The sequence below is a fragment of the Aphidius gifuensis genome, linkage group LG4 (genome assembly GCF_014905175.1).
Source record: "Aphidius gifuensis isolate YNYX2018 linkage group LG4, ASM1490517v1, whole genome shotgun sequence".
NCBI lineage: Eukaryota > Metazoa > Arthropoda > Insecta > Hymenoptera > Braconidae > Aphidius > Aphidius gifuensis.
In genome coordinates this window covers 5,142,540-5,162,512 of record NC_057791.1, presented here as the reverse complement: position 1 = coordinate 5,162,512, position 19,973 = coordinate 5,142,540, and the positions used below count along the sequence as shown (strand labels likewise).

General features: G+C 26.8%; 5 protein-coding genes and 1 non-coding gene across 10 annotated transcripts; 3 read left to right on the top strand and 3 right to left on the bottom strand.

Moving 5' to 3' along the window:
* The first annotated feature begins 160 nt into the window (after nucleotides 1-160).
* LOC122854786 lies at nucleotides 161-1,095 on the top strand. Its single transcript, XM_044155750.1, has 2 exons — nucleotides 161-583; nucleotides 644-1,095. Exons 1-2 carry the CDS (start codon nucleotides 506-508, stop codon nucleotides 1,004-1,006), a joined length of 441 nt encoding a protein of 146 aa, XP_044011685.1. The 5' UTR covers nucleotides 161-505; the 3' UTR covers nucleotides 1,007-1,095.
* On the bottom strand, nucleotides 1,008-2,839 carry LOC122854784 (26S proteasome regulatory subunit 4). Its single transcript, XM_044155747.1, has 3 exons — nucleotides 2,757-2,839; nucleotides 2,000-2,561; nucleotides 1,008-1,924 (listed from the first exon to the last, which is right to left on the bottom strand). The coding sequence occupies exons 1-3, from the start codon at nucleotides 2,757-2,759 to the stop codon at nucleotides 1,167-1,169; spliced, it is 1,323 nt and encodes a 440-aa protein (XP_044011682.1). The 5' UTR covers nucleotides 2,760-2,839; the 3' UTR covers nucleotides 1,008-1,166.
* Nucleotides 2,840-3,075: 236 nt separating this feature from the next.
* LOC122854781 (dihydrolipoyllysine-residue succinyltransferase component of 2-oxoglutarate dehydrogenase complex, mitochondrial-like) lies at nucleotides 3,076-5,607 on the bottom strand. The gene is made up of 6 exons (XM_044155743.1): nucleotides 5,344-5,607; nucleotides 5,015-5,039; nucleotides 4,831-4,941; nucleotides 4,631-4,758; nucleotides 3,609-4,562; nucleotides 3,076-3,512 (listed from the first exon to the last, which is right to left on the bottom strand). Exons 1-6 carry the CDS (start codon nucleotides 5,422-5,424, stop codon nucleotides 3,378-3,380), a joined length of 1,434 nt encoding a protein of 477 aa, XP_044011678.1. The 5' UTR covers nucleotides 5,425-5,607; the 3' UTR covers nucleotides 3,076-3,377.
* Nucleotides 5,608-5,682: 75 nt separating this feature from the next.
* LOC122854780 lies at nucleotides 5,683-10,200 on the top strand. 4 transcript variants are annotated; one of them, XM_044155738.1, is made up of 3 exons: nucleotides 5,683-5,836; nucleotides 6,252-6,600; nucleotides 6,800-10,200. In XM_044155738.1, exons 2-3 carry the CDS (start codon nucleotides 6,415-6,417, stop codon nucleotides 9,575-9,577), a joined length of 2,964 nt encoding a protein of 987 aa, XP_044011673.1. In that variant the 5' UTR covers nucleotides 5,683-5,836; nucleotides 6,252-6,414; the 3' UTR covers nucleotides 9,578-10,200. The 4 variants fall into 4 exon arrangements, with proteins under 4 accessions (XP_044011673.1, XP_044011675.1, XP_044011674.1 ...); XM_044155739.1 differs by having other exon boundaries at nucleotides 5,735-5,969; XM_044155741.1 differs by having other exon boundaries at nucleotides 5,808-6,097.
* On the bottom strand, nucleotides 10,027-15,940 carry LOC122854778 (pre-mRNA-processing factor 39). Of its 2 annotated transcripts, XM_044155737.1 has the most exons (10): nucleotides 15,672-15,900; nucleotides 15,286-15,536; nucleotides 15,081-15,205; nucleotides 14,710-15,003; nucleotides 14,250-14,639; nucleotides 13,544-13,972; nucleotides 13,343-13,468; nucleotides 12,060-12,208; nucleotides 10,619-11,977; nucleotides 10,027-10,535 (listed from the first exon to the last, which is right to left on the bottom strand). In XM_044155737.1, the coding sequence occupies exons 4-10, from the start codon at nucleotides 14,944-14,946 to the stop codon at nucleotides 10,229-10,231; spliced, it is 2,997 nt and encodes a 998-aa protein (XP_044011672.1). In that variant the 5' UTR covers nucleotides 14,947-15,003; nucleotides 15,081-15,205; nucleotides 15,286-15,536; nucleotides 15,672-15,900; the 3' UTR covers nucleotides 10,027-10,228. The 2 variants fall into 2 exon arrangements, with proteins under 2 accessions (XP_044011672.1, XP_044011671.1); XM_044155736.1 differs by lacking the exon at nucleotides 15,286-15,536 and having other exon boundaries at nucleotides 15,672-15,940.
* Nucleotides 15,941-16,635: 695 nt separating this feature from the next.
* Nucleotides 16,636-16,728, top strand: Trnay-gua. Its single transcript has 2 exons — nucleotides 16,636-16,672; nucleotides 16,693-16,728. It is a non-coding gene; the product is annotated as a tRNA-Tyr (tRNA).
* The last annotated feature ends 3,245 nt before the right edge of the window (nucleotides 16,729-19,973 follow it).

The following is a 19,973-nucleotide window of genomic DNA, read 5'->3' as shown; positions in this document are numbered from 1 at the left end:
ACTTTAAAGATTGTCGATTTGTCGATGACTTACCGACAGATATAATTTTAATGATTATAAAATGATTATAAACATTTATTTAATAATAATCAGTTAAATCTATTTGTGCTAATGACTATTTTATTTAATTGACACTAATTAATATTTACCTCAAATTTTTATGTATCCATTTTGTTTTTTTTTATATTGCTAACATTTGATAGGCCATTTAAAAAAAAAAAAAAAAAAAAAGAAAAAGAAACAGCTGTAATTGTTGTTGTTGTAAACATTGTAATTTAAAAGACAATGTTGACAATATAAAGTTTACATTTTGTAGATGAATAATATCTATTTTATTTATTATCAAAATAAACTTTTATCTGTTTTTTTTAATTATTTTTTTGGAGCCACAAAAATATCACTGAAGCAAGTAGAGTTTAATGAGTTTTTATTTTTCATATCAGGCATATAAATACTTACAATTTAACCTCAAGCAATTATCTATTGCATTTGTTAATGTTTATCAATGGATCATAATTCTGATGATGAAAGCCTGGAGCTTGGTTCCAAATCATGGAACAGAATATTTACTGCTGCAATTAAAGTAAGTACATCTTGTATTTGTTGATAAATCATTCAGTAATAATGACAAAATAAAATTTAGACAGGCTATAGAGAAGGAGTAGAAGAAGGATCAAGTACAGTACTTCAATCAGACTTTGACATTGGTTACGTAGATGGTTTTAAAATTGCATTTATCCTTGGAAAATACAAAGCCATTGCAAATCTTTATCTAAAAGACACTCAACATCCTCAAGAAATAATTGATATATTAAACACAACAAAACGAGGAGCATGTTATATTTGTAAATTGGAGCAAAATTCTGAAAATTTGGATCCACAAGCTATTGAACTTCATAAAGAACACACTACCAAAATTCTAAATAAATTGTACGATTATTTTTTACCTCTGTTAAAAAACAAAAATATTGATCTAGCAAAAATGAACATAGAAAAAAATATATAACATAAATAATAGTTATGAATTATTTTATTGAACTTACAAAGACACACGTTATTTAAAAAAAAAAAAAAAAATGTAAAAAAAAAAACCAGTTACTTTGTAAATTTTTAATAAATGTATTTGTTTTTTTTTTTTTTTTTCAATATAATTAAAAATGATGATTTTACAAATAAAGACCTTCTGGTGAACCTTCTTTTTTTCTGTAAAGTACACTTTCTTTTGATTTTTTAAAATCATCATTTGTAACTTTCATACGACGTTCACGTAATGCCATAAGACCAGCCTCAGTACATATAGCCTTAATATCAGCACCAGATAAATCATCTTTAGACATAATTAATTCAGCAAGATTAACATCTGGTGCAAGTGTCATTTTACTAGTATGAATATTAAATATACGTCTTTTAGTTTTTTCATCAGGCAATGGAAATTCAATTTTACGATCAATACGACCAGGACGAATTAATGCTGGATCAAGTGTTTCAATTCTATTTGTAGCCATAACAACTTTAACATCACCACGTGAATCAAAACCATCAAGTTGATTTAATAATTCCAACATTGTACGTTGTATTTCACGTTCACCACCGCTATTACTGTCATAACGTTTTGTTCCAACAGCATCAATTTCATCAATAAAAACAATTGATGGTGCATGCTCTTCAGCAACTCGAAATAATTCACGTACAAGTTTTGGACCATCACCAAGATATTTTTGAATTAATTCAGAGCCAACAACACGAAGAAATGTTGCTGATGTTTGATTAGCAACTGCTTTTGCAAGTAATGTTTTACCTGTACCTGGTGGACCATAAAGAATAACACCTTTTGGTGGTTTAATACCCATTTCTTCATAGTACTCTGGATGAGTTAATGGCAATTCTACAGACTCTTTTATTTCTTGAATTTGAGTATCCAAACCTAATATTAAAAAAATAATTAAATTAAATATTTTCAAGTTGAAAAATTTTTGTATTAAAAAGAAATAATAATTACCTCCAATATCAGCATAAGTTTCTTGAGGTGCTTTTTCAAGTTTCATAACAGTTACCATTGGATCTGTATCATCACCAAGTACACCAACAACAGCATGAACTTTATGATTAAGTAAAACAGAACAACCAGGTTCAAGTTGATCTTTGTCAACAAATGATAATATTGAAACATAATGCTCTGATCCAACAGATGTTGATACAATTGCATGATTATCATCAATAATTTCTTCAAGTGTACCAACAGACATTGGTGTACCACGTAAATCATCAACTTTTGATCTTTCTTCTTCATTTTTTTCTTCTTGTGGTTTTAGACGTTCTTGATTTCTGATGAATTCTTCTTCCATCAATAAATAATCCTTGATTCTTTCTAATTTTAAAAGCTTCAATCGACATCTTGTATGTGGTGTTACTTGAGGAAGCTTCAATGCAACATCAGGACCCTTTGTACGACGCTTCTTTTTTCCAACACGAGTTGGTATTGGTGGTTCGTATTTCTTCTTCTTATCTTTATCATCTTTTTTTTCACCTCCAGCTCCACCAGGACCAGACTGGTTTTGACCCTATTGTATTTAATAATTTATTATTAATTTATTGTTTACAATTATAACCTAGAATGACTGTCATTTTATGTTTTTTATTTATATTATTAATTATTTCGTTGTTTCAAATTATATATCAAGTTTTATTTTAGCATTAATATAGTAAAATTAAATTTATAATTTTTTGTTTTGTTAATTAATATTGTTTGTACTTGCCATTGTAAAGTTTTTGTGTTTTTGACAGAACCAGAAAATCACAAGTCACTCAGTATACTGGACTACGCCATTTTCATCTTCTCTCTCACTCTAATAATATTTTTTTTTTTTAATAACTCTAAATTACCAACTGTCGAGATAAATTGTTGTATAAAAAAATAAGCGGTAAAATTTAAAACATATAATTGTGATTAATGTGATGATTACTTTATTATTTATCATGAAATAATTTGACAATAAATAAAACTGTCAACAAATATTATGAACATAAATTAAATATAATATTTAAGATGACACTTGCAAGTTTAATTCTGCTGACTTTTTTTTTTTTTGATAATTATTTTTTAATGATTTTTTATTATCTTGTTATAATCAACAAAATTATTAAGAAAATTATTATGTACAACAAATAGCTCACTAATTGTGAAAATCCTCTTCAAGAGTTATAAAATTTGTTTGTTATTTTTTGAAAATAAAAATTCAAGTTCGTCATTGAATATATTGATAAAATTATATAGATAACTTTTAAGTGTTGGAGAGTATTTATAATTACTAAATATGCTGTACATAATCGCTGTTAAAATTGCGTGCAATGCGATTTATTAAAATGTTATAAAGTATTTAAAGACCAGCAAGAATAATTCGTGGATCTTCAACAGCTTCTTTGATTTTTTTAAGGAACACAACAGCTTCACGTCCATCAATCAATCGATGATCGTATGTCAAAGCAACATACATCATTGGACGAATGACAACCTATTAAAAACAAAAAAAAAAAAAAAAACATTATTAGCTTCATCAATTCATCAACAACATAATACAATTTAGAAAAAGCAAAACCAAAAATCTCACCTGTCCTTTGACAGCAATTGGTCTATCAAATACACCATGCATTCCAAGAATAGCACTTTGTGGTGGATTAATAATTGGTGTACCCATCAATGATCCAAATACACCACCATTACTTATTGTAAATGTACCACCATCCATATCTTCAACAGATATTTTACCTTTTCTAGCTTTATCACCAATAGCAGCAAGTGCTATTTCAATTTCAGCAAAATTTTTATTTTCAACACTACGTAAAACTGGTACAACAAGTCCTTTTGGTGTTGCAACAGCAACAGATACATCAACATAATCACGATAAACAATATCACCACCATCAATAACAGCATTAACAACTGGTTGATCTTTTAATGCATATGAACTTGCTGCAATAAATGGTGACATAAAACCCATTTTAATACCATATTTTTTAACAAATAAATCTTGATGAGATTTACGAAAATCCATAATATGACTCATGTCTATTTCATTGAATGTTGTTAACATTGCATTTGTATTTTGTGCATCCTTAAGACGTTCAGCAATTCTCAAGCGCATACGATTCATTTTAACACGTTGTTCTGTTCTTGTACCAATTATTTCACGACTGTAATCAGTTGGAGGAAGTTGAACTTTGGCACCTTCAAGTGATTGAGCATGTTTTATTGCTGCAACTGGCATTGATGTTGTTGGTGATGCTTGAGGTGGTCTTGTTGGAGGTGGTAATGGTGCTGCAGGTGCTTGTGCTGGTGGTGGTGGTGATGGTGCAGCTGATGCTGCTGGTGTTGGTGCAGATGGTGGTGGTGGTGGTGGAGCAGCAGCAGCTTTTGGAGCTTCAGCTGCTGGTTCTGATGATGCACCACCAGTTGCACCAATATCAATGTTGCATAGCTTTGTTCCAGGTTTAACTGTTGTCCCATCTTCAACAAATATTTCTTTAATAACTCCTGAACCTGGTGCTGGAACTGGTACTGAGGTCTGTCCAAATAAAATTAATTATTAGCATTAAAATAATTTTATTTAATAGTTTGTTGTTTATTATTTACCTTGTCTGTTTCGATCTCACAAATAACATCATCTTCTTTAACTTGATCACCAGCTTTTTTTTCCCACCTCACATCACCCTCACTGATACTATCAGCAAATGGAGGAACAACAACATCCTTCATTTCCCCTTTTCATATGAAATTTAAATATTTTATATTATAAAAATTATAATTATTGTCATCAACACTTTTATACTTACATAATACTTGAGATGAACGAATTTGTCTTGTTTGAATACTCCAAGGATGAGTATTAACTTGTTTAAATTCATTGGTAATGTTACATTTTGTTCTCAATCGCAAAATACGTCCTTAAAAAAAAAGTTAATACATTAATAATTTATTTTTTTAAATAATAGATTTAATTTATCAATTTATATTTACCTTCTTGATGAAGAGATCTTGCAACCTAAAAAACACAAAATTGTTAATAATTAAAACATGTATTAATTATTGTTAAGAAAATTAACATTTTTTTTTTTCGTTTTTATACAGGTTGTCTCATAACAGAATTAATAAATTTTTCAACAGCTTGATTATGTAATGATAAATAATAAAAAAAATAACCATCGCCAAGTTGGTTAATTTAAAAATAAAAATTTATAATCTAAATAAAGAGTAAAATCTAAAAATAATACAATAAATAAATAGGTTAAAAAGTAATAAAATGAAAAAAAGGGTTTGATTTATTGATAATGAAATATTATGCTCACCCTGACACGCGATGAAGTTGTGATTCTTGTCAATGCACGAGGTATTATTCGTGAACAATTTGACAGCATTATTCCAGCCATACTTAATTAATATAAACTATTTACTATTTTTAATAGTGATGGTATATTTTTTTCTCTCTCTATTTTTTAATGACAGAGAGAAATTGTGTTAAAAAAAAAATGATGATAAGGGGAGAGAGACACGAGACCGGGGTGGATTTTATTATTATAAATAAAAAAAAAAAAAAAAAATATTTCACCTAATTCTCCTTGATTCTCCTGCAGGTCACAAGATGTCGGAAAACAGTCGGTACCTGGTGCCCTCTGGATCAACTTTTTTATTTTTGAAAAGTGTACACACTCACATATGCCATAATTGTTTATAATTTTTTTTTTTTTTTTTTTTTTTTTTTTACATTGCAAAATTAAATTGATGTGTAATCATTCAATTTATATATTTTTGCAAGGCTTGTAAAATTTATTTTTCAATTTTGTACGTATTGCTCTTGTTCTTAATGATCCTAAAATTATTCATTTTGAAATTTTTAAAAATAAATATACTTGTGTTGTCATTGATATAAACATATATCAATAAATATTCATGTTTTTTTATATTTTAAATAAAGGTGAAAGTTGATGTTTTATAAAAATAGCCAAGATAATTAAAAAATAATATTTATATTTTGTTAAAAAAAAAAATAAATATATAAAAAAACCTTTTAAGTTTGTTTATATAAAAAAATGATAAACATATGTAAATATATTTTTTAAAAATAAATATTATTTAGAGTATTTAGATTTATATTTAAAAATAAAATATCAACTCAAAGATTGAAAATAAATCTAGAGTTAAAAATGAGAAATTGCGTCGTAGTAATTGACTGTTTTTTTTATCATTATAAATTCAGAGAGAGATACAGAGAGATACATACTGGAAACTGGTCTGATCTGGTCATTTGACACATTTGGCTCAGTTAGTCAACATCATTTGTGACAGAAGCACTGTCTGTTACTTGTGAATAAAAAATAAATAAAAAACATTTAACAAGAAAGAAGAAAAACATAAGTAAAATGGCAGGAAAATTCCTGTTAAAATTAACACCATTGTTATTGGCAATAATTTTTTTGTCTTTAACAATTGCATCACCAATAGATATATCATCTGAAAGTGTTCCAAAAATTGTACTCCAAAATGCATTATCATCATTTAATCAACCAGCTGATAAAACTGAAATTATCATAAATGCACAAAAATTGGTAAATGATTATTTTAAAAAAAATTTCTAACAAATAGTAATAGTAATAATAAAATATTTGTACTCATTTTTATATTTACATTAATAACAAGTCATTTAAATTATCATATTTATCCTCATGTGATATATAGACCACTCTTTTAATCATATGATAGACTCATTTTTTATTAACACTGACAACTTTGATAATTTAATTTTAGCTGGATTCGTCATCAACAGTTTATCTGTTGACCCTAACAATCGAAGAAAAATGTAATGATGATGATAAATCATCATGTACACGAAAAACCTGTAAAATAAATGTTAAACAAAATGACGAAGGTGTCATTAAAGTCCTTGATGAAACAAAACAATGTCAAGATGAAATAAATGAATCATTAAATAAACAATCCATAAATAATAGTCAACAAACATTGGATCAAGATGTAATGAATCAAAATGAAAAGCCATTTGTTGCTGTTAAGGCTCATCAAACTTACTGTCCAAATTGTCCATATGAGCTTAATCCAAATCTTCCTGGATTAAATAAATTTGCTGATTTAACTGCTGAATCAATGGATCATTCTAGTCATAGTGATTTTAAATACAAAGTTATAAATATTGTTAGAGTTACTAGAACAGTACCATCTGGTTCAAATGTCATACGTTATGAATTAATAATGGAAATTGGACAATCAAATTGTTTACGTACAATTCAAATAAATAGAAATGATTGTGAACTACAAAAAAATATACCAGTTAAAATTTGTAAAGTTGTTATTGATGAACGTCCTTGGATTAAAAGTGATCGTAAAATATTTGATAATAATTGTACTCTATCATATGAAAGACAAAATGAATTAAATAGTATTATTGAATCAACACATGTACCTGAAACCTTGATTACAACCAAAAATAATCAAGATGATGATGATTCATTTGATTATATTAAAACAGAATTGTATGATCAGTTGGCACTTGAAGGACAATTGAGCACAAATAAAAGTCCAATTGATAATGATGATGATTCATTGATCAAGGTTGCTAATGTTTATTCAAAAGATGACATCATAACTGAGGAACCATTTGAAGCTGTTTACAAAAGTGATGAAAATGAATTTGTTACAATTCATCATAAATTTATTAATAAATTTAAAGAATTTGATGATTTTTTAAAAGATTTTGATGTACCAATTAAGCCAAAAATTAATAATGAAAATATTCAATATGGACAAGAAGTCAATGAAGAATTAGTACGTCCAGAAAGAATTGAATTTCAAGATAAAACACTTATTGAAGCATCAAGATCAAAAAGATCTCTGAGTAAAGAAGAATATTTTATAAAAACATTATCACAAAAAGTCATGGATAGTCTTGATGAAATTGATCCTGATGATAATAAACGTGAAATAATTGATATTCTTGAGTCACGAAAAATTGAAGGTAATGGAGCATTGTATCAGGTATCAATACGTATTGCTCCAACAACAAATTGTACTGAAAAATCAAAAGATTCAAAAAATTGTACACAAGAACCAGGACAACCAATGAATATTTGTAAAGTACAAATACAAGTATCAGATAAAATGAAATTAGAAAATGCAAGAGTATTACAATCAAAATGTACACCAGAAAAATCAAGATCACGACGTGATACTATACCAGGTGGAATTCAAAATATTTCTCTTACCGATGAAACCATTCAACTTTATGTTGACAAAGGTTTAAAACAATATTCTAAAACTGCAAATAATGATAATGAGCTAGAACTTATTGAGGTAATTAATGCAACTCGTCAAATTGTTGCTGGATCAAATTATGTAATTGGTGTTAAATTAGGAGAAAAAATATGTGAAAAAAAAATTGAAACAAATAAAACATGTCAGGTTAAATCAAATAATACAAGAATTTGTTTGATATCAGTATGGTCAAGACCTTGGTTGAATAGTGATCAAGTTACTGTTAAATGTGACGATAAAAAAAATGATGATAATAAAAGAACAAAACGTTCACTTCGTGGTGTTGGTTATACACAAAAATCTTTAGAAATTGCAAAACAAATTGAATTAGAAAGAAAATTCAATGAATTTTTAGTAAAATATAACAAAAGTTATTCAACTGATGAAGAAAAACAAGTACGTATTAAAATATTTGAAAGTAATATGAAAATAGCTGAAGAATTACAAAAACGTGAACAAGGTAGTGCTATTTATGGTGCATCAATATTTTCAGATATAACACCAAATGAATTTAAAAGAAAACATCTTGGTTATCGTCCAGAATTAAGATCAGATAATAATATTCCTCTTGCTCATGCAGATATTCCAAATATCGAGCTACCAGAATCATTTGATTGGCGTGAACACAATGCAGTTACAGAAGTTAAAAATCAGGGTTCATGTGGTTCATGTTGGGCTTTTTCAGTTACTGGAAATGTTGAAGGACAATATGCAATAAAATATAAAAAACTTATTTCATTATCAGAACAAGAACTTGTTGATTGTGACAAATTAGATGAAGGCTGTAATGGAGGTCTTCAAGAAAATGCCTATCGTGCACTTGAACAAATTGGTGGTCTTGAATTGGAAAAAGATTATCCATATGATGGTGAAGATGAAACTTGTCATTTTAAAAAAAATATGGCTAGAGTTAAAATTTCATCAGCTGTTAATATAACATCAAATGAAACACAAATGGCACAATGGCTTGTTAAAAATGGACCAATGGCTATTGCAATCAATGCAAATGCTATGCAATTTTATATGGGTGGTGTATCACATCCTTATAAATTTTTATGTAATAAAAATAATCTTGATCATGGTGTATTAATTGTTGGATATGGTATTCATCGTTATCCATTGTTTAAAAAGACAATGCCATTTTGGATTGTTAAAAATAGCTGGGGTACAAGCTGGGGTGAACAAGGCTACTACAGGGTCTATCGAGGTGATGGTACTTGTGGACTCAATGCTGATGTATCAAGTGCCATTGTTAAATAATTAACTTTTTTTTTACAATTATTCTCTCTGAAATAAAAAATGACAAATAAACTAACTAATAGTAATTAAAATGTTTTTTTTTTTTTTTTATTATTAACCAATAGAGAACTATTATTATATGTATCAAATATTTCTAAACAAAAAAAAAAAAAAAGGATTTTCTTTTGTATTTTAAATTCTTGTTCTCTAAAAGTCAAACAAATTATGTATGTTCTTTTTGTTTTTTTTTATTAATCCAAAAATTCAGTGTTTAAAATTGTGATATTTTTAAAAACAAAAAAAAAAATAATAATAATAAATGATAAAATATAATATTTTATTAGAATTATATTTTAATGTTGAAAAATTTTTTATCATATAACTAGACAGACTAATTTGTTTTTATTTTTTTGTGTCTATTGAATTTATCAGTTAGAACTAAAATTGAATTTAAAAAAGAAATTAAAAGCTCATAAATAAAAAATGTAAAACTGATACTTCGTGTTGACAATTAATTGATTGTTATTACACACTCACTTATGTATGCGTGTGGGTGTGTGTGTGTGTATACATATAAACTAATGACGTGAATATTTTGGAGAAAAACAAACAAAAAAAAAAAAAAAAACACATTTTAATGAGGTAATTTAAATGTTTTGTTCTTTTTTTTTTTTAGTAGTAATTGTATGATCCCCATTGATTGTATGGTCCATATGCTTGTGGTGCACTCTGACTGTACTGCCAATTTTGGTAGTTTGCATAATTTGGATCAGAAGGTGGTGGATATTGTTGATATCCTTGTTGATAACCACTTTGATTAGCATACTGACCACTTTGAAATTGTTGTGATTGATAATTCGCTGGTGTTGTACCACTGTACTGATAATTTGTCGTTGATGCTGTTGCTGTTGGTGGTGGTGGTACTGCTGTTGATACTTCATTAGCTCGGCTAGTTTTTCTTGATGATGGTGATAATTCCCTGTCAATTGAAAATTTATTTATTAAAAAATTAAATTTAATATGTTTTTTTTTATATAAAATTATAAAATGTAAACTACTTACACTTTGGTTTCTTCATTTTTTGCTTTTTTTCTTTCTTTAGCTTGTTTAATACATTTTTGAAATTGCTCATGTGCCTTGAGAACTTGTTTAATATCTTCACTAAAATCTTCAAGAAATTCAACTTTTCTCTGAGCAAATAATACTCTTTGTTCAACATCAGCATTTTCACGATCAATAAACATATCCATATAGCTAATAACCTCATCGGTATTTACTGGATTTCTTTGAAGACCAAGATCAATTAATTGAAGATAAAGTCTTGGATTATCCTTGTCTTTATCAGTTGCTTTTATCAATACATCAACTGCCATATCAATATTATTTTTAAATTTACAAAGAAAACGTGCATATTTAACAGCAATATTATTAGCAATTGTTCTATTTTTGCTATTTGTTATATAATTTTCATATAGAGTACATGCTCTTTCAAGATCACCACGTCTTCTTTCAAGATTAATTCTTCGATATGCAACTTGAAGCATATTTGGCATAACTGTATCAATATTTTCTAATATTTCAGCAGCTTTATCAAAATCAACAAGTCCCTCTTCAAATGTTGCCCATTGTAAATGTAAATTTGGTTTTTTTGGATGATGTACTTTGCATGCACGTGTATATACATCACGTATTTTATCAATATTATCATTATCAAGTGTCTCAAGATAACGTACAAAACGTAACCAAAATTCATCATAAAGTGCACAAGCAATTAAACAACGTTCAAATAAAATAATTATTCTTGATTCATCTTTTTGTTCAATTTCAAAATCAAGATATTCTTTCCAATTTTTAAGCTGACAACGTTCCAATGGTTTAACATGAAAATATGGTCTTTTAATACCTTCTTCATATGTCCATCTTGCTGCAACATCAGTTACATTTGCTTTATGCATTTTACGACGATGACTTATTATTTTTTCACGTATAGCACGAGTTTCTTCATCAGTTGGTGGTGTATCATCACTTGTTAATGGCTCTTCACCAGGTGGTAAATCATTTGTTTGTTCTTCTTTTTCTTTTATTTTTTTTTCTGCTGCTTCTTCTTTTTCTTCTTCGTCTTCTTTTCCTGTTGTTATTGATGGTGGTGGTGGTGTTGGTGATGATGATTTTGCTGCTACTGCTGTTGTTGCTTCATCTGATTTTAATAATGCTTTAACTTCACCACGTAATTCCAAAAAATCATCAGTTGTTAAAATTTTATTTGGACTATTTGTTGATACAAATTCTTGAAAGGTCTGGAAGTGAGTCATGTAGCCAAATGTTGGAGTTGACAAAAGACGATCATATAATGCTGTAACACGACTCAAACGTTTACCTTCTAGTTCCCATTTAATATAACTCTCCCATAGACGATCAGATCTGTTGAGATAAATATACATATACATATAAATTTGTAAAATTAATTTTTCTTAAAATACATTTTTTTTTAATGAATAATTACCTGAATTCCAATCCACATGCATCAATTGCTCTCTCATATTGTTCACGTAATTTATCATCATCCTTATCATGTACAACTTTACAATGATTGATGTAATGTAGCCACAAATCAACACTCAATGATATTGCTTTCAAACCTTGATCGAATACCTGTCATTAATTGTCACAAAAAAAGTAATATAAATAATAATAATATAATTTATAGTAATTATTATATATATGTATATATATATGAAAAAAAAAAAAAAAAAAAAAAGTCAATAAATATATTGACAAATTATTAAACACCTAATTGTCTTATTGTTTTATCCTTAAACATATTAAATTGTATTTTCATTATTTTTGTTTTTTTTTCTTATATTATCAAATACTCACATTTATTTGTCACGTACTGTAAATAAATTTTTTTTTTAATTTTGTATATTGTTAACACAAATTATTGTATATATTTGCAGAGATGTTTTTCATTCACCTTGAGTGTGATAAGATCCAGAGGGTAATTTGATGGACGTTCATTTTATTTCTTCGACACAGCCATTTTATATATATTATTTTTTTTTTTTTCAAATAAACTCATTAGTGAGCTTCACTGGCAACTCTTTTATCTCATTATTTTAAATTAATATATATATATTTTATATAAATAATTAACCCGAATTTACAAAATTATATATAATTTTAGAAAAAAAATATAAAAATAATTTACAATACTTTAGTTATTATAATTGACTATTATAGTTTTACAAAAAATCTTAAAACTAATTAACAAGATTAATTTAAAAAAAAAAAAAAAAAAAAACAAATATAAACACACACACAAACACATAGTAATAATAAAATATTGCCATTAAATTATTATTATCACCAATAGTCACTAACTAATTAATTTATTATATATTATTATAATTATATATGGTAATTGCATTTTTATTTATTTAAAACTATAACTAAATAAATAATTTGTAAATTATTTTGTTTTTTAAGCGAAGAATATTGTTGTAAGGTGCCAAAAGACGTGCTAGGCTGTTGAAAAGGGAAAAACCATTTGTTTTTTTTTTTCATTTTGTGTGCGTGAACAATTGAACGCGTCCTTTAAAAACTCTAATTTTTATTTAAGATTATATATTAAAAAAATTAATTGATTGATAAAAAAAAATAAATAATAATTGATTTAATAAAAAAAATAGATATATAAATATTTTTTTTTTATTTACCATATATTTAAAATTATAATTTAATTTCTATTTTATATTTGTAATAATAATAATTTATTGTTTTACTCACCGTTTGTACATTTTCCGGATTTCCTTTTTTCTTTTCATAATCAGCATATTTACGCCAATAACCGTAACAATATGGATAACGTTGTAAGAATTTATTGTATGCATCACGTGCAGCCTCTGGATCATTCTAGTTATTAAATATTAAATAAATTGAATATTAATATATTTAATTTTTTTATATTTTAAAGTTATAATAATTTACCTCTTGATCGACATATTGAAGAAGGTATGTCCAGCCAGTAAAATCAGATGGATCCTCATTAACAGCTTTCCAGTATTTTTCTAATTCAGGTAATACTTTTTTTTTTGGTGATGGTGGTGGTTCAACAGTGTTTTGTTTATCATCACCATCATCAACGTCACTTGATAGAGCCTGTTTTTTAGCTGGTGTTTCATCATTTGTCTCAGATATTGGTGAATTTTCATCATACTCACCATCAGCATTGAGCTTTCTCTTAGTACTACCGTCAACTTTTGATGGTGTTGATGGTTTTTTTATTTTAGCTTGATTTTTACGTTTTTTTTCACTATCTGGAGGTAGCTCGTCTTCAGATACAGACTCAGTTTCACCAAGATCAGCTGGAACAGCAGATGGAAGTTCTTCGTCTGACACAGCTTCTGTATCTGGCTCCTATTTTATATTTTAATTATAAAAAAATCAAGATAATAAATAACTTACTTTTAACGTATTTTTTTTAAATTAAAATATTAAATTATTAATGAATGATTATGATAGGATTATTAGGAGGGAATTTGGATACCTTGATAAATTCATAAATAGAAAAGTCATCATCTGAAATATCTTCCATATCTTCAATAAACTAATTACAAAAAAAATTCAACAAAAAATAAAAAAATAATTAAAATAATCTTTTTTTTTTTTTCGATTAAATTTTGTTATTTATTACCTTGGCAGCAACTTCTGTTGGAAGTTCATCTTCTGATACAGCTTCAGTATCAGGTTCTGATTTTTTATTATCATCTAAATCAACCGGTGATTTATCTTCCATTTCAATATTATTTTCAGTTTGTTCTACATTTTCTTCTTCTTCTTCTACTTCCATCATTGTTTCTGGCACAACTTCAACTGACATATTTTCTTCATTTTCAACAGTGTTTGTTTGAGTATTTTCAGTATCTTGTTCTTGGTCACAATCAATTGCCTCATTTACAATTGAATCACCATTATTTGCTGATGAATCAACATTATTGCTGTCAAGCATTGTCTTGTCGACATCATTATTACCACCATCTTCTTCATCATCTTCTAAAGTTATTACTTGTTCTTCACAAGCACCCTTTAATGAAAATAAATAAATAATTAAATATTGTTAAATGTATAAAATTAAACTCAAAAATATGTATTACCATTGTCGGATGTTCTTTAGTTTTTAAAGTTGATAATATTGTACAAGTTGGTTGATTATTTGTGACAACTGGTGGTGGTGGTGATTCTAATTCAGGTACAACTTCCTCAATTTCAGGATCAATTTCAGTGTACTCTGGTTCATCAATTTCATCATCAACCTGATCATCAAGATCAAATGGTACTGATGATGTTGTGTCTTCTTCACATTTTTCCATAATTACTTGGTCAAATTCCATACCATTTTCACTATTTTCATCAATATTTTCCTCAACTATTGTTGATATTGTCGTATCCTATTAAAACAAATTATTTCTTTAATTAATTTAATTAAATGTTAAGGATAAAAAATATAACAACAACAACAACTTACGTCAAGAGATTCTGTTTCAATTGTCGTTCGTCTTGTTGTTCTTGTTTTTGTTGGTGTTTTTTTAACTGGTGTTTTTTTTGGTGTTACTGGTGCTTTAACTGCACGTCCTGATCTTGTTCTTCTTACTGTAATCATAAATTACTAAATTAAACAATTGTTTATTTATATTTTATACTCATTTTTATTTATGATAATATCGTATTACCACGATGACACAAAAATCCAAACTGCTGTTATAATAATAACTGGTGTTTTATCATTAAAAATGAAAAAATAACCAATGATGATAATGGCGATATGTAGTTGTATGTGTGTTATCAAAGCTTTAATGTATTTGATTTTTATATTATTATTATTATTTACTCGTGTGTTAGGTTAGAGACAGAGAGACCGATGATAAAAAAGACGCAACTATGTTGTACATGCTATTTTGTTGATATTATAATTCAATTATATCTAAAATAAATATTTTATATTATCAAATAATTAATTTACAATATTATAAATGATACAAATCACTACATGCACACAAAATTGAGTAATTTTTTATTTTTCTTTCTACGAAAAAAAAAAAAAAATGTCAGCGTTTACCTGGTACATTATCCATAACTTCATTTTCATCACCACTTAGTGAAGACATAATTGTTAGTATGTCAATATTATTTGTTTGTAATAGTTGATTATTTATTGATTAACTGTATGTGAATAATTGAATAGTCAAAATTGACTTTGTTTTTTTATCACTGGGACTTGAACCAATGTTATATATTTTTATATTTTATACAACATTCAATATACAAAATGAGAGGGAGATAAAATATAATAATAATCATAATAATTGTGCAAAAAAAAGAGCTTGTAAAATTTTACACAAATAAAAATTCCTAAAAATAAAATGTCTAGGGATTTTTTTACTTTGGCTATAGTGGCGCCAACTTGTTGTTGATGTCCACCATTTTACCAACGACCAGTCGCCATGTTTAGTTTCTTACTGGCAATCCGCAACAATGCGCGTCTCAATTTTTTCTCGGTCAGTTCCATCACAAGATGTAGTGTAAACCTTCGTCGAGCAGCTGGTTTTTGTTGGTTTTTGTGTCATATTTTTTACGAGACAACTAAAGTGAAGCAATGTGTTGATGTTTTCAATGTGTCAGTTAATACGGTGTTAATCAAAATGAATTGAGTGTTGGTTTTTTTTTTGTTTTTTTTGTCAGCCGGTTTTGTGTTAATTTTTAGTTGTTGATCGGCCATTGTTTTTTGCTACAATTACTCTTTTTTATTTTTTATTGTTTATATTTTCACATGGTGTTTAGTGTTTAGATAATTATTCTACACTGCAATTGTCAATTTCCGGTAAGTTTATTGTCTATTTATTTTTATCTTGTAACAATTAAAAATTTTAATTAGATTTCGGAGTCAGTAAATTTATACCGCCATTTTTGCATAATAAAAATAAGAGAGAGAGAGAGAGAGAAAAAAAAAAAACAATGTTTTCTATTGGTAAACAGAGCCGGTTGATCTCAAATATAAAAAAAAATAAACAAATATCACCTGACCTTCGATAGCTCAGTTGGTAGAGCGGTGGACTGTAGTTGGCTAATACGCAAGAGAAATCCATAGGTCGCTGGTTCAAATCCGGCTCGAAGGAGAATTTATTTTTTGTTTTTTTTTTTTTTAAATTTTATTTCTTTTTATTTAATTAATAATAACAACAATTAATTTTATCGATAATAAATATTTAATTATTTTGATTTTTTATATTTAATTCATAAATAATTACAAATAATTATTTATTTTTTTAAATAACTAGTCGATTTGATACTCATTAATTTTTACTCAATGACAAAACAAATTTATATATTTTAAATATTTTTCGGATTTAATTATAAACAATATAAACTATATATTTTTTTCAAATGAAGCTTAAATCCTTTTCAGTTTGAATTATCAAGTTTCAATGCAAAATTAATCTACTCTTATTATTTTTAAAATAGCTAAAATATAATAATAAATAAAATCAATACGTAATAATTTTGTGTGACAAATTTATATTTAAAGAATATATATATAGTAAAAATAAAATGAATCGACGCTTATGTATATATATAGATAGTTACCAAGAATAATTGAGTAAATTTTCAGTAATACTTGTAAATGCATAGCGTTAAATTTAACCATAGAATCTTTACACGTACGTTTCTAGTCGTTTTCAGATAATATGAAATTGTAGAATAACTGTTAAGGATTTAACCAAGGAAGCCACACTAATTTACTCTTTCCCAAATAAGTTTATTTTTGATTGAGGAAACTCCCTTTATACAAAATGTGTTATATCTCTCGACAAAACGATAATACAAATTGCCCGCACACATCTCCTCTATGTTATATATTTACTTAGATAAATCATTTTATATTTATAATGGTGTAAATTTATTGATTCACACTATGTGAGAACCAAAGAGAATTGAAAAAATAAAAGTAATCTGGGCTTTCACGGTCGACCTGAAAGGAGCTTTTTTCTCGCGCCCTCTTCAACTTTTTTTTTCTTTTTGCTACAACTTTTTTTCTTTGTCGTCCTTTCTTCTATATAACCACAAGATTTACGATCGTGCCGTTTAGAGTGCCGAAAGATATTATTTACGTGAAGATCTTGAGCTTTTTTTTATTTTATCGAATGTTTGTAAATTATGGTGAAGACCAGAGGTTGAAATGCACAGAAAAAGACAACATGCGAAGACGAAAAATTATCAAAACGCGCGACCTATTTTTTTTTTTCTACTCTATTTTTTTTTATCTTTCATTTATGATGAATGAATAAATGTCGTGGTAGCAGCATTGTATCATCTAGCATTATTAGTTTTTTGCTATTAAATAGCCAGTTGTTGTTATTGTTGTTGTTTTTTTTTATCTTCTGGTCGAAGCTTTCGCATCCCTTTTATAGTCTACACTTTTCTCGGGTTTATATAAATAACTTGAGTAGTGTTTATATATATATGCAGTGTATATAGAGAGGCATTGTGTTGTTCTATTATTGCAATGTACAATTTCATTACATTTTCTGTTATTTATTATTATCCTTATCAAAAAATGTCCATCATTTATACTTCTTGTTTATCAGTCAAATTTATATTTACCTTTACTTTATTTTTATACTATTTTTTTTTTTTTTTACAGTAAATATAAATTTTAATGAAAAATGATATTAAAAAATTTTTTTTCCAAACTTTTTATTCTTTCCATTTGAATAGAAATATGAAATCTTTTGTTTACCGTTGATTATTGTTTTGCTAAAAAATCGACATTTCATTTCTTCATGTCAGTTGAATAAAATTGGAAAAAGAAAAAAATTTCGTGAGTTAAATATATATATACAATCACCGGCATGTTGTTGCAAGCAAATTCAATTTCATTTTTTTTTTATTTATTTAAAAAATTCTTTGTTATACTCATAATTTGTGAAAAAGTATTTTAAATTTTGTTGCTTTCATATTATTTATTAAATTTTTCATAAAGAAATATATATATTTTTTTCCTTATTTTATGTATTGAAGTTTATAAAAGTTGTGTATTGAAAGAAGTAAAAAATAAAAATAAAATATCAATAAAAGGTCAATGCGGTTAAAACAAAAATAACTGTACCAAGTGTCGTCAAATTTGTCGTTGCAGCAGCCACAAATTGCCCACAAAATTCAAATATATATATATATATTTTAGCTGTAAAACTTGGAGCCTATTTCTGTTATTGAACTTTTCGGATAAATATGTTATTTCATTATTGATTCGTGTCCGTAAACGTAATCCAAAATTTTTTATTTTAATAACAACAACAACAACACATTATATCAATTAATATTATTGTGACAATTACACACTTAGCAACTAATCACGCTTGAGTGACCATCAAAACATAAATGGACATAGTTGAATTCATTTATTCTAATTAAATATCGATACATATATCGAACTTGTCATTTATTATTGATGATGATTGGAATGATAATACAAAGTGCACTAAATTAACTGGCATTATAACCAGCTAATCAATAAAATTTAATTGTTTTCTCTTTCTAATTATGAGTCTGACTGCTGCTGCTACTGTTGGTAGATTTTTTTTTATTATTATCATTTTTTTTTTTTTTGTTGCACTAAGCGAGCAAGATATTGCAATATCAAGGACATCCCCTGAAGGGCCTGGTAATAATCTACCGGGAGTCGAATAGAGTGCACTTTTATATATACAGCCCTTTTTTTTTTTTTTTATTATTCTTCTTTTTTAATTTTCTCTGTTTTTATTTTTGATATGCAAGTCATGATGTATGCTACTGTGGTTCTTTTTTTAAATTAAACACAAAAAATATATATTATATATAAATAAATAAGGGATAAGAATATATATTTTCCTTTTGTTTAAAATAAATAAAAGTTTTCATAAGAATATTGGGATATGATCAAAGGGATTTCAACTTGAAGCACAGTGTATTCACGATAAAGGATGAAAAAAAAAAAAAGAAAAGTAAATCAGCTATGGAAGTACATGAAACACACAAAAAGAATAAATAAAATATCAAATTGAACAGTCGAACGATCGTGCACCGACTACATTGAGACTAAAGTTGATAGTAAATAGAAGAAAAAAAAAAAATATATACAGTAACAATGTTTCCAACAAATAAAATAAAATTTATCTTTAATTCAAAATTCCCTGTAGATAACAGTTGTTTTTTTTTTGAAAGACATTTTTTTAAATATAAAAGTCTCGGTCGTGTATCTTTTTTTTTTTTTAATTTTTTATATGACTTTTCATCAAACTAGAAGAAGCCTTTACTTGCTAGCAGGTCAGAAATAATTGGCCACTCTATATCGTCACTTTTATTCAATCTCGGATAATCTACC